The sequence below is a fragment of the Enoplosus armatus genome, chromosome 14, assembly GCF_043641665.1.
Source record: "Enoplosus armatus isolate fEnoArm2 chromosome 14, fEnoArm2.hap1, whole genome shotgun sequence".
Lineage (NCBI taxonomy): Eukaryota > Metazoa > Chordata > Actinopteri > Centrarchiformes > Enoplosidae > Enoplosus > Enoplosus armatus.
The window spans coordinates 14,727,131-14,741,861 of NC_092193.1; the positions used below are offsets into that span (position 1 = coordinate 14,727,131).

Sequence of the window (14,731 nt, forward strand, 5' to 3'; positions counted from 1 at the left end):
GGTTTAACCAAGCCACTATATATGTTCAGGTGTGTCATAGTGGCAGGGCAGCTTGTGCAGTTAACACCTTGTTTAGTTGTTATATTGAGTATGGCTTTGTTGACCTCTTTTGTAGGCTTAATTATCATCTTCTTGGTTTACAATGTTTTTGCTTTTTTCTCAAACTCCTGTTTCTTTGTTGCCTCACTGCTTGGGCCAAAACAGTATACATATTATTTATTTTAGTTACTTTACAGATTAAGATGTTCAATTAAAAAGGTTTACCTAAGTAAAGTTTCTGAACACTGCTTTTATCACAACCTGTGAATATAAACATATATCTGCAGAAGGATCTCCTTCCATACCAGCACATCACTGACCATTTTGTGCTATGTTGCACCATCTTGTGGTGGTTGTACAGCTACTACTTTACTATTAGTGTTGCTGAAATTAAATTGTATTTATCAATTTTGGGTAACAGATCTTTCCCTCTCTGTTGATGTTATGTCTTCTGTCACACATTAGTACCTGTACAGTTTTTCACTGTCTGGGCTTTTCCAAGGCTCTCACACACACAAACTTGTTTCCATCACCAAAGAGGACACTGCACTGCTTACATTAATTCACCGGAGATTCACCCACTTCTTATCCATAACCACCACATACCCAACTCCAACCACAACCCTGATCTTAACCTTAAGAGGTGTGTCCCCATAAGGAGTCTTCAAAGTGTGATTAACAGATTACTGTCGTCACAATGTGAGTATACGTTTACACACACGGACAGAAGACTGCAGTCCACAAAGAGTGACTAGTGCAGCGCTGCAGTGGTGAACCAGCCGGAACCTGTCAAAAGAGCTGGATTATTTCACTCATTTAAGATCAGCTCAGGGTTTCTTCTCTGCCGCTTCACCCCAGCTGATCTCGTGGAAGATCTTTTTTATTGTGTTCTATGTGATAACACTTATCTGTGTCACCTTCTCAGGGCAACCTGACGTAATCCAGTCAAACAGGGCTCGTGAGCTGACATAAACTTGGTGTGAAGAAGAGAAAGAGAGAAACCCTGTAAATCCCGTGGAGATAAACACCATCAGGCTTTTTTAAAGTCATGCGTGGAAAAATGAAAGACTTCGATGAAATCACGTCTTTTCTGGGCGACTACGGCCTCTTTCAGATTCTAATAAGTGTTCTGCTCAGTCTAAGTGCAATCCCATGCGGGTACATGGGGGTGATCGTGGTATTCGTTTCGGATACACCCGAGCACCGCTGCAAACTATCGATCAACTCCACGCGCAGCGGCGCAGATGTGGGGGCTCTCTTCCTCGAACACAGCAGCTGGATCGGACCAGACAGCTGTTCCCGATACAAACTGAACGGGAACTGGACGGGACTCAGCAACGACACGGAGGAATGTCTGGATGGATGGGTCTTCAGCACCGAGAGATACACCGCCACTATTGTGTCTGAGGTATCTTCACATTTGCAGAATGATGATTCAGCTCAGATCAGTTGAGAAGTGTAATGTAGTTGACAGGTGTTGTACAAATAAAGATATGTTAAGATTCCTACATATCTTTATCTCTGCTTTGGCTTTCTGGCAGCTCAGGGTCCTGTCTGAAACTCCCTCAATTTACTTTAGATTAGATTAGATTAGATTAGATTAAAGTTTAAACTCTCTGTCTTCTCTCCTGTTCATTTCAGTGGGATCTGGTGTGTGACAATGCATGGAAGGTCCCCTTTTCCACCTCTTTATTCTTTGTAGGGGGCCTGATTGGATCCTTTATAAGTGGTCACCTCTCAGACCAGTAAGTCCTGCTGTGTGGCAATAATCCTAATAAGAAGAAGAAGAAGAAGAAGAAGAAGAAGGAGTTGCCTTACATGGACAAATCAATAAGTAATTCATAACAAAAAAGGACAAATTTCACAAGAAATTGTCATGCATGAGCAAGAATGAAAACACATAAAAAAAATACAAATATCTAAAAAAAAAAAAAAAAGATAAAAAGATAATTAAACATACACTGAAAGTGGAACAGTAATTCAATTTTAGCTGCTCTCTCCAGATGAGCTTCTCTAGGAATAAAAGTGCTTTAAAGCTCATCTGTCCGCTGTCAATGTGGACGACCAAAATGTGTTCAAAGATAAAGGTTGAGTGATCTCTATACATCCACCCTGAAACTCAGAGCTGGTTCCTCGACAGACAGCACAATCAGGTTTTGATGCTCATAAATACCAAGTTCAAGTCCAAAGTGCAGTTTTGACACATGATGTGAGTCTCAGGAAGAAGGTGTGAAAAATACTTGTGTTGCACCCTCGACTCCAATATTCAATGAATTGCTTCCTTCATCCATAAATAAAAAAACACACTTACTCATTTACCCATGAAAATAATTTTGAAGGTTGATATGTATTTAGTATCCAAACACTAGCTGACTAACTGGGAGGATCTTCTTTATTTCACCTCGTGTTTCTGTGCAGGGAGTTCATCAAAGTGATTTACCATTTAAATAAGAGACCCTAAAGCAGGTGATGCCTGGGTTACACTTTTACAGGCAACCAAACACCACAATCAGTGAGTGCGTTTCTGAGAATCCGACTAAATAGATTGGATAGCTCCTGTGTTTACTCACAGTGAACCATCAAACCATCAAACCCCTTTGTCTTAATGATGTTGAGCTGCAGGTTGTACAGCCCGCTCCTCAAACCTGTCCACAACACCTCTCTTCAATTCCAAAGTAAGACACAGGATGTAAAACATACATATAGCAGAAGCACATATATGTGCTATGTTTTATGCATGAGAGGGACAAACAACCCAAACCGGTGTGTCAACCTTGCTAACCACGATCTCACGCATGGGACAGGCATTTGATCAACAGAAAGAGATGATTAACTGGTGCTGAGAGGAAGTGCAAGAGACCAAAACAAAGTCTTCACAGTTGAAATATCTATGAAAACAATATAAACATGAATGCTAACCGCAGCATCCTTGATTGAAATAACTGCTAAATGCAATTTCATTATTTATTATTTTAGAATAAAACGTCACAGGTAAGATGACCTTTATTCTGTAGATAGCGTTCAATTGTCTTAAAATGTCCAAATTCTATATTAAAATTAGATATGTGTGATTTTTTTTTCAAGCTGATAGCATTTTTAAATATCATTATGATTCTTTCATGTTTTGTTTAGAACAGTTTGTATAGTATTTCATTATAATTAGCTAACTAATGACTTTCATTTTCATTATCAGCCACTTACTTTCTCAGTTAATTGATTGATAACTTTGGCAGTGAAATGAGGAAAAGTCATTCACAGTTTGCAAAACCCAAAGATATCCAGTTATGACGAGGAAAGAAAGACGAGAAGCTTATCACATAATAAATACTCAGTGTGATGGAGTTCACTCACAGATGGAACATGCTCTGTTAAGTTCATCTTTCTGTACGTTGTCTTACAGGTTTGGCAGAAAGCCGGTGTTTTTCTTCACCGTGATCTTACAAACAGTCACTTCCTTGGTCCAGGCCACCTCCATCAGTTGGGTTATGTTCTGTATCCTCAACTGTCTGAGAGGACTTGGCCAGATATCCAATTACATTGCGTCACTCATACTGGGTGAGATAGCACATGCACTTCTATCGGTCTCAAAAGAGCCCCTCTATCTCTGTCTCTTCTCCAATATCTTCCTGTGATAAAGTGTAGCTCACTTCTGGCAGTGTGGCAGTGGTATGTTTCCGGCTGTTGAAGGAAGCACTGAATTCAATATGGCTGCAGACAGTTTTCTGTGTTCAGTTAATACACTGTCACGTTCTCTCCTGTCTTAATGCCATGCCTCTTGGTCCTCTTCTCTGGTCAGGGTCTGAGGTGCTGAGCCAGTCTGCCAGGGTGAGCTACACTCTGCTGGGCCACAGTCTAGGTTTTGGCATCGGTTACGCCTTGTTGCCGCTCTTTGCCTACTTCATACGAGGCTGGAGGATGCTGCTGGTTGCTGCTGCCATCCCCGGCTTCCTATTTATTCCAATGTGGTGGTAAATCATTGGCTGATGTCATGTTATTGATCGGTGGTCTGTCCCATCTCACATGTCAGTGTCTTTTTATGCGCGTGCCTTCCTCTATTTAAATTAAGTTTTTAATTGTTCTGTGTTCATGTGCTTCAGCTCCAAAACAAATACTGATCTCAATAATCATCACTGTGTACATACTACATATTCTCTGCTCTTTTACATGCATTACCATTTTTTCAGTGGCTGCCTAAGATCAACCTTTACTGGTGTGCAAAATTGCATTGCAAATTTTTTCATATGAACTTATGAACTAATAAACTTCAGTCTCTCTTTCTGTTCAGGGTGATTCCTGAGTCTCCACGTTGGCTTTTGCAGAAAGGTCGGGTGGCGGAGGCTGAGCTTGTCATACGCAACGCTGCTAAAAGGAACAAAGTCCCTGCCCCTGAGGTCATATTCAGAGCAGGGGAGTGCTTGGAGCTAATGGTATTTATTCCATTTTTTACTCCTCATGCTGTGGAAGCTGTTGTGCTCCAGTATAAAATATGGCCCTAAAATAACTGTGGTAACCAGGTGATACTTGTGTCAAGCAAATAATACACTGTACGCAATGTGACTGTTGTGTTTCTTGTCCTATATGTCTAATTCAGCAAAATAAGGGTGAAGAGGAGCAGACATACACTTATGTGGACCTGATGCGCACCCGTAACATGAGACATATTACAATTCTGGGAGTTTTTACATGGTAATGTGTTTGCAACTTTCCTGAATATGTTTGCACGTACACTTTATTCTATACCAAAGTAATTCCCTTATGTTATTTTGTAAATATACAGTAATGTTTGACGAATCAAAACTCATCACTCTGTTTTATAATTTGAAAAAAAGTTTTGATGTGTTCAATTGGAGTTTTGAAAACTTAATTTATTCGTACATTAATTATATAATGAACAGTCTTTATGATTTTTAACAATATTGATGTGAAAGAAATTTCCCATTTAGAAGTTTGTCTTTACACCAAAAACACTTCAGATTCAAAATATAGGCCGGTTTTATACCTGTGATTACAAGTATTTTTTAAACTGTATCAGAAAATATTATTAACTTCTTAACAGTATTGTTATTATTAGTTGTTGATGGGTGTTAGTCCCATAAAAATCTATTTCCAGGTTAGGTTCTGGAAATTGTTCAGGTTCCAGTCTTGTTCCAACTTTTTTCTGTTTGCAGTAGGATCACAAATTGAACATTTAATAGTTGAACAAACTCAAGTTTAAACTGTAGTTCTTTCAAAGCAACTTGAATAAAAGGTGTCAGTATGAGACAATTGGTATCTTCAAAGAAAAACATTGCCTTCCATCTTCATCCAGTCTTGATTTTGTATTTCTGCAGGATCTCTGTCTCCATGGTCTTCTATGGTCTCTCTCTCAATACTAGTAACCTGAACGGAAATGTCTACCTCAACTGTTTCACTTCAGCAGCCATTGACATTTTGGTGTATGTGGCCACATGGCTGCTGGTCAACCGCGTGCCACGACCCACTCTGCTCTTCTCCACACTGATGTTCTGTGGCATCATGCTTCTGGTCATGCAGCTGGTCCCTGAAGGTCTCTCTATTCTATGTTGACTTATTGATTTGTAAAATTGTGTATGCCTTGTCTAATAATCCCGTTTATTTTTCTCAGACATGCATGTCATGTTCCAGGTGTTAGCCTTGGTGGGAAAGATGGGTGTGTCTGGTGCTTACTGCGTCATCTACGTGTTTTTCACTGAGCTGATCCCCACTGTGGTCAGGAACATGGGCTTAGGGATCGTCTCCACAGCTGCACGCATAGGCACCATCATTTGTCCCTATGTGATCTACATGGGCAAGTTACAAATACTTTGTAGTTGTATTTTTATACACTGTTGAAACCAAAATACTCTGAGAGAGAGAGGAATGGCATCAAAACTGTAGAAAACCCTCTGTGGATGATATTAATACATTTGAGTGAACCTAATTTTATTATTTACAACTGTGCTTTTGCCACTGTGGCATATCAAAAAGTCTTCTGTGAGGCCTATGATTGCAACCCATAGACATAAACAGGTCAGTGACTAATGTAATTCAAGTGCCTTTTATTCTGTTTGCAGGTGTGTACAACAAGATCCTGCCATACATTATTTTTGGCACAATCAGCATCATGGCTGCTGTTGTTTGCATGCTGCTGCCAGACACCAGAAACAGCAAACTCCCTGACCTTATCAGCCAGGCCAAACCCACCAGAGGGTATGTCTCTGTGTGTTTGTGTGTGTGTGTGTGTGTGTGTGTGTGTGTGTGTGTGTGTGTGCGTGTGTGTGTGTGTGTGTGTTTATTTATGTGTGTGTGTGTGTGTGTGTGAATGTGTGAATAATGATTAACAGAGATAAAGATCACTACTTGTCTTCTAAGTATTCTACAGCAATTCTATTAAACTGAGACAATTATATATTGTGAAACACAAGGGAGCAAAAATGTTTAAGAGCGAACTGAAAAACAGCTTTATCTCTTTGCTTGTAATAATGTGCATTTCAAAACTTCTCTCTCTGTTTCCCTTTGCATCTTAAAGCTGCTGCTGCCCAAATGAAACAAATACAGCACAGCCAGATACAACTGAAGGCTGTAAAGAAATTAGCAAGAGCGCCCTCTGCTGAAAGAACATTACACAGCAAGACTTGAGCAATCACAGACAAGGGTGAGCAGCTTCAAATACCTGGGAGTCCACATCACAGAGGATCTGACATGGGCAACACAAACAGACACTCTGGTGAGAAAGGCAAGGCAGCGCCTTTACCACCTCAGGCAGCTGAGGAAATTCAGATAGGATCCTTCAATCCTTCTCCTCTGGAGCTATAGAGAGCACCCTGACATGAAACATCACTGCCTGGTTTGCAACAGGACAGGAGGCCTCTGCAGGACTTACAGAATCCGAGCCTGTAGGATCATGAAAGATCCTCACCATCCCAACAACAAACTGTTCCAGCTGCGGTCAGGCAAGCGCCTCTGCAGTCAAGCAGCTAAAACCGAAAGGCTGTTTCTTTCCTCAGGCTTGCAAACACTGATCTCACCAGGGACCCCCATTAGGTTCCACATACTCATCATCTCATGCACACTCATATAAGAACACATAGACATTAAAATTAATAATATTATTGTAAATATTGTAATTTCTTTTTTTATTGTTGTGGTTGCTTTTTCAGAATCAGAATTGGGTTTGTTGCCAAGTAGGTTTTCACACACATGGAATATGTGCAATATACAAAGATAATAGACCAAAAAATGTGCATTCATGTAACACATTAAGACAGATGTGGAGACTGTACATTAATGTAATGCTAATGTGAATTGTTCTGTGTTGTGCACTATCTTTGTGGGCATTGCCATTTTTTTTATATTTCACTGGACTTACATGTGCATGTGACAAATAAAGTTCTTGAATCTTGAATCTTGCCATGAATTTGAGCACTGTAGCCTACCTGATGGGAACTTGCAGGGAGCATACACAATGCACAGAGAGCAATAGGTGAGGGTGGGGATGTCAATAGGGGCCCAACAGCAGATATTGCAGAGATAACATAATGAATGCTTGGGAAATAAAGATAATTCTAGTTGAATGGTCATTTTTAATAACCTACATATGCGCGAAGAGTTTGGTCATTACATAATTCCGTTTACATGTCTTTATTGCTACACAGCTGACTGTCAACATCTGAATTATCGCGAGATTGACTCCACAGTTACACCCGGCAGTGTGCGGGTGCTGTTGGACCTCTGTACTGCGCCGCGCCCCCATCTCTGCTGCTGACACTGGGACCCGTGTCTGTCTGCAGCAACCACACACCTGCCAGCGGAAAGACGGGGCAAGGATACAGTAGCCGACACTACAGCCACATTAGACTGGTGTTTCTAACTTAAACAACTGGGTGGTGAACCGCACTGGAAGCGTTTTGTAAAGTAACAGTTGCTTGCTATCCGCTAGCGTTAAATGTAGTACTATCACGCAACAGTAGTACTGTCACGCAACAGCTAGCAGTTGAAGTTAGCTAGCTAGCTAACTAAAGTGAAGTACTGCTAGTGATGGCTCCGGGTTTGAAAATATTCTGTTTACTTTTACGTTGTAGCTAGTTCGGCGTTCATTTAAGATTCACTTCACGTTAGTGCTGTGGCCTGAACACTAGCTAGTTATCGTGCTAACCAGCTAAGTACCACGTCTCATCATTTACGTAAGCCAAAACAACTAATCTAGCTACGTTAACGTTAAGTTAACGTTAGCCAACTAGCTAACGATAGCGTCATACTGCCCAAGTCTTTTTAATAATTTGCAGTTTTGCACGTTGTGTTGTGAATCAGAGAAGGGCCATTTAATCAGTCTGAGGCTAAACCCGTGTAAAGTGTTCAACCCGATACTTTACCTAGGATAAGTTAACTGGCCCACCTAATAGCTAACTGACAGTTAACTGACAGATAACGTGAAGTCCATCGCTCGTTAGTCCAGATAGCATCTACAAGATAATACCTGTTTGCTATCTAACCTCCAAAAAGAAAAGAAGAAGAAAGAAAAGTGTCACTTAAGCCCAGTTCATAGTTTATGCACAAGTGAGCATGGCTCCTAAAAAGAGACCAATGCCCTTAAACATTGCTCCTACTGGCGATGGGTTATCCACCTCCACCAACACCGATGTTGCATCTGAGTAAGTTATACTAACCACATTAATATCCTCATATACTGTATAAACAGTCAATATGTCAGTCATCTGTATTCCTGTTGTATATCCATTTTCTCAGGGCCAATTTAGAAGCACTTAAAAAAATATTGGCAGAGTTGGACCTGGATGAACAACAGAAGAAAAGGTTAGAAGCTTTCCTCACCCAGAAGGCCAAGGTGGGCGAGTTGAGAGATGATGACTTCCATCGTATCTGTGAGCTGGGTGCGGGCAACGGAGGAGTCGTCAATAAGGAATGCCACAAACCTTCAGGAATAATCATGGCCAGAAAGGTGAGCCACAAATACACTTTTACCTTAATGATATGAATGTGATCAAACTGGGATTTCTGTTGTTGTACAAAAATAGTTATATAGAACCTGGTAATGAAATGTTGTTGAGCCTGTACAAAGTGGTCACACCATAAAACACATCTGATAACAATTCTCTATTCTGTGCAGCTCATTCATCTTGAAATCAAACCTGCTATCAGAAACCAGATCATCCGAGAGCTTCAGGTGCTGCATGAGTGTAACTCTCCCTACATTGTGGGCTTCTATGGAGCATTTTACAGCGATGGAGAGATCAGCATCTGCATGGAACACATGGTGAGAGAATTGGAGGGGGAAGACTCTTCTTTTGCCCCTTTGCACATTTTTATTTTAGATACCCATGCTGAAGATCAGGTACAAAAAGCCCTTTTTGAAGGATCGTGACATTGAATCAAGGAAAAAAAAAAAAACATCCTCCGTGGCCTTCCAATATGTACGTGTGTCGGTACCATGTTTGATTTTTTATTTTATTTTTTTAAAGTAAAGCAGGTTAAACGGCAACCAATAAACAGTTCAAAAGCTAATCTTAAATTCTCCTTGATCTACTGTAGCTCGGACTGTATCGCATTTGTACATTGCTTTGAACAAAAGCATCTGCCAAATAATTTCATTTCATTTCATTTTCAATTAAATAAAAAAGGGCCTGGAGTGTGATGTTATGGTAAAATGTTTAACAAAGTCATTGGGAGAGTCATGACATGAAACTACACTTTGCTGTACTGGATATTTTCTTGAAAAATGTTTATTTTTCACAGATTAAGAACCACTGTGCTTATTTAGTAAATGTACACATGCACATTACTATAATGGGAAATAATTTTTTAACAGATTTTTTTCTTGTTGTCTCACTTTATTGTGCAGGATGGTGGATCTCTGGACCAGGTGCTGAAAGAAGCAAAGAGGATCCCTGAAGAGATTCTGGGCAAAGTCAGCATTGCTGTAAGTGTTCTATATTGTAATATTATGTGATATTACATTATTGGCATTAACAGTGGTTGGTTTAAATTGTTCTGTTTAGATAAAACTATTTCATCAGGGCTTAAAAAAATCAAGCTCTTTTGTAGTCATAATACCAGCTCTTTCATTTTACTGTATAGAAGTCAAAATAAACTGTGGACACACACACACCATGGGCCTGAAGACATTTAATGCTTGTTTCCACATTAAGATTATTTGCGATTATTGACATGTGTAATTTCTGCCCTTTTTGAAACAGGTTTTGAGAGGCCTTGCCTACCTAAGAGAAAAACACCAAATCATGCATAGAGGTATTAATTTTTCCATGGAGTTAATTACTGATTCTTGTATTTCAAAACATGGAATTTCATCTCCCAGGCATAATGCACATGTATTTTGTTCAAACGTGTATAAGCCTGTCGATACACAGGGTCACATGCCAAAGATAATAAAAATGTAAATGTTAATATCAATAGTCACTTCAATGGTTGGGTCAAGGTAGTACCTGTTGACTGCATATTGTTCTAGATGTCCAGTAAGGTAAAGTTTTTCGATTGGATCCTTTTTGCCCCCAGATGTGAAGCCTTCAAACATACTGGTGAACTCGCGCGGGGAGATCAAGTTGTGTGACTTCGGTGTAAGCGGGCAGCTCATAGACTCTATGGCCAATTCCTTTGTTGGAACAAGATCCTATATGTCGGTATGTTGGTCCCCTCTGATTTATCCTCCACATTACCCTGATCTGTTGCCTTTGTGTCTAACTTGACTTGTTTGTGTGGGTATTAAAATGAAACATTTCCATCCTTCATCGTATTGATTAGGCCACTAACCTCCATCAAAATATTATTAACTTCAACTAGTGCCTATATTTGAAAAAAAAAAAAAAAAAAATAGTAATAATTTATTATTATTTATAACTGTTATGAATGGCTTAATCTACTGAGAAATCTAAACAAATGTAACACCAGAATAGTATTTTATATGCTTGAGCAGTGAGCAGCAGTTTCTTATCTTTGTTGATATGTTAATTGTTGACTTTGTTGTTTGCTGTGTAGCCTGAGAGACTGCAGGGAACCCACTATTCTGTGCAGTCAGATGTGTGGAGTATGGGGCTGTCCCTCGTAGAGCTGTCAATCGGACGCTTCCCCATCCCTCCTCCTGATGCTAAAGAACTGGAGGCCATATTTGGACGTCACATCTTGGATGGTAGTGAGAGAGAGACGCACAGCACTTCACCCAGACCCAGACCACCGGGTAGACCTGTCAGCGGTGAGCAACACACACACTTTTGTTTGATAGATATTTTAAAATGTGAGAAGTGAGAAATAATGCAACCTGATTTAAATACATTGCACAGTTAAGGTCTACCAACCTGGCCAGAAATTGAGAGTTTGAGACTCTGAGCTCTCACTGTCTGCTACTGCGGAGACTGTTTGCATTTCATTTTTACGCTTTGATTCATCAATTCCTGTTGGTAGAAAACTATATACTTACCATTAGAGTCAAATTTATATGTGCTCAGTCAGTATGATAATCAGGAGTCTGTTGCTGCTCTTCAGCGTAAAATCAAACTGGTGTGTTTGTACAGAACAGTCTTGCTTTAAATGTTGTGAATATAAAATACATTTTCCTATGCTCATTTTGCAGGTCATGGTCCTGCAATGGCCATCTTTGAACTACTAGACTACATAGTAAATGAGGTAAGAATCTAAGATGTTGCCCTCTGATTCCATTTACTGTCATCCTTGCAAAATCAGAAAGCTGTTCCTCTCTGCTGCTGGTGATATGATCAGATGTTCATTCAACTTTCTTCTGTATTTCAGCCCCCTCCCAAACTACCACATGGCGTCTTCACCTCGGATTTCCAGGACTTTGTAACAAAGTGGTGAGAAGTTTTAGCCTGAAAACGTTTCCCCATTGTCCTTTTCACATACACATTTTTTTAGTGTGTACTGAGCTATCATAAGTGATAGATGAAAAGATCTCTCTGAAACTTTCCCCTCGTTCTTCTGTTATTTACAGTCTCATCAAAAATCCCGCAGACAGGGCTGACTTGAAAATGTTGATGGTGAGTGTTTTGATGAGTTTGAATTTAAGCTCCTACCTTGTGTTTGGGTCCATTTGCATGAAGAACATGGAATATCTGAAAGGTTGACGGTCTAGATCACAAAAAAAAAAAAAGTAGAAAAACGCAAGTCACTGAGGTTAAACTCTACTACATTTTGTGAAGGCAAGTTACATTCGTACACACTATAAAGTCAGAGGCGGCTGCAGAAAACTCCCTTTTAAATGAATCATGTTTTTAATGTCCAATATCTTATTTGCATGTGATTGTGTTTTGTTGCAGAACCATACATTTATCAAGCGGTCTGAGGCGGAGGAGGTAGACTTTGCTGGCTGGCTTTGTAAAACCATGGGGTTGAACCAACCTGGAACTCCCACGCGCTCTGCAGACTGAACACGCACACAGTATGCACATGCAACAACATGGAGAAGCTGCTGTCTAAAACCTTACGTCCACACACACACACACACACACACACACACACACACACACACACAGCTTGTTTGCCACATCCCTCCCGCAGGTGAACCTCTGAAGTCTCCATCTATCAAATGAACTCTACTGACATGTAAGCCAGTTGATCACATGCTAGGAAAGATACTGTATCTACAGTTTGCACCTTTGTGGAAAGTTGGTACACAGGGACACTGTTATTCATAAAAATGTCTTCTTAAATCAATTACAACACAATTTCTCTGAATATTTGTTGGCAACATAGAGAACATTGGTCATCACTAATTTGTGTAAAGCTCAAATCAGGATTTTGGGCCATTAAATCTCTTATTTTGAGACTAACAAACCTACAGCTGCTAGATTGGAATCTTACTATAATATGTTTGAGTTTGTCATCGTTATTACGTTATTACGTATTCATGGCTGGTGTTCAGCACTATTTTTCCTTGTTTGGGTGATGAATGCCATTATGCATTAGCCTTTTGCTCAGTCTTACCCACCATCCTGCAGTCATTCAGACTGAACATACTGTATCAAAACTGGAAAAGATATCCCTCAACAGAAAATGAAAATGCATATAATGGCTGTAATTTTCTAACATGTTTCATTCTCAATTCTGCTTTTCAGTTTTCTGAGGTTTACAGCACGAGTGTGTCAATCCCAATCAACCAATGGTTAAGAATCTGTACATGTGTACAGGCAGATACATATATGAATTTGTTTTGTATGTTATGCAAACACATTGAGAAATGTAAGAATATGTTTATTTTACTGAACAGGTCGGGTTATGTGTGTCTGTGTTAGCAAGAGATGATTCAGTCTAGGAACTTTTTAGCATTTGTTGACGTGAGTGATTTCTATACATTTTGAGATGCCTTGAGGTGAAGCCCAATGTTTAACACATTTTAGCATGACCCTCATGTCAAAAATAAAAAAAGTTACAACCTTAAATGCACCCTCTGCTCGGTCTGGTACCATTAGCTTCAGATTAGCTACACTGGGGCAGCGGCTGCTTTGGAAATTACCATCCCTGGACGGTACCTGCTGTAACGAGACTGCTTTTGTCTCTTGAGCAAGCTGCATCATGACTCACTGAGCAGTCTCTGCTGAAACAAATGGTTATTTCTTTGTATTTTCTGTAATGTAAACAACAGGACATGGTATTGCCATTGAAGTGCATCCTGTGTTGTGGCAGGATTAGGGCATTTCACTCCTTTGTATTTGTTCTATTTGTGTACTTCCTCCTTTAAGTAACGGTCTAAAGTTATAGATGTTTTTTATGATAAAATCATCAAGAGCTTTGTCTTTAATGAAGTCATGATTGTCAATAAATGGTATGTATTGTAACATGAACATGATGTCTTCATTTGCTAGAATATCACTTCACTGTCCTACACTCATTTCACCAGAAGGTGGAGGCATATCAGGTGCAGTGCACTGAGGAATTCTGGTACAGTTACTAAAAATAATAACTAAATAAATTTAAAATGACTAAACCAAAATATCTAAATATACTTGGAAGTGTGTGTGTGGTGTATTGCAGCCTAGTTAACTTATGCTTATACTGACTGAAAGCAGGACAGTGAATTAAAACCCTGTTGAAATAGGGTCCATTTAAATTACAAGCACAATGATTCATCTGTTTGGCTCATGTCTGCAGTGATAATAAAATGTCTTCCCTTGAATGTCTGTCAACTTCAGGCTGAAAGTGTGAGGCCTCGAGCTCAGAGAAAGACGTAGTGTTGCAGCATGTGGGGAGGCTAAGGCTGAGCAATGTTGATGGGAGGGGGACTACTGCAGCAGAAAAACAGCAAAGTCTGCAGTCATTAATATGCAAATATGCAAATGAGAGGGTAATTAAGATTGGGCGTTTGTCAGTGGCTCTTTGATTGCTAATGCATTCGAATCTGCAAGAAAGGGGGAGGGGATGATGAGCTAAAAATTAGGAAAAAGAACAGGGTGGTATTGTGCTTTTTCTTGCAAAACAAAAACGAGAAAAAGAGTGAGTGAGTGGTCTGTAGAATTTAAAGGCCCCATTGAACAGAAGAAATACTCAACATTACTGCTTTTAGACTCAAAAATGAAAAAAGCCACCTGAAACTGGTAAAAAATAATCACATGTATTAAGAATACACTAACGAGTATTCTGTTTGACCATCAACAGAAGCCGCAGCATAAAAGAGGGGAAAACGGAGCTATGAGTTCATGCCAAGACAATTAACCGC

General features: G+C 39.8%; 2 protein-coding genes across 2 annotated transcripts; both read left to right on the forward strand.

The window, feature by feature from the left end:
- Window positions 1-1,099: 1,099 nt before the first annotated feature.
- LOC139296410 (organic cation/carnitine transporter 2-like) lies at window positions 1,100-7,911 on the forward strand. The gene is made up of 10 exons (XM_070918809.1): window positions 1,100-1,447; window positions 1,681-1,784; window positions 3,440-3,594; window positions 3,836-4,007; window positions 4,325-4,466; window positions 4,631-4,725; window positions 5,370-5,584; window positions 5,663-5,845; window positions 6,111-6,246; window positions 7,734-7,911. Exons 1-10 carry the CDS (start codon window positions 1,100-1,102, stop codon window positions 7,909-7,911), a joined length of 1,728 nt encoding a protein of 575 aa, XP_070774910.1.
- Window positions 7,912-8,552: 641 nt separating this feature from the next.
- map2k2b (mitogen-activated protein kinase kinase 2b) lies at window positions 8,553-13,834 on the forward strand. The gene is made up of 11 exons (XM_070918390.1): window positions 8,553-8,687; window positions 8,782-8,992; window positions 9,161-9,307; window positions 9,893-9,970; window positions 10,248-10,299; window positions 10,564-10,688; window positions 11,044-11,257; window positions 11,636-11,688; window positions 11,812-11,873; window positions 12,011-12,056; window positions 12,336-13,834. Exons 1-11 carry the CDS (start codon window positions 8,599-8,601, stop codon window positions 12,444-12,446), a joined length of 1,188 nt encoding a protein of 395 aa, XP_070774491.1. The 5' UTR covers window positions 8,553-8,598; the 3' UTR covers window positions 12,447-13,834.
- The last annotated feature ends 897 nt before the right edge of the window (window positions 13,835-14,731 follow it).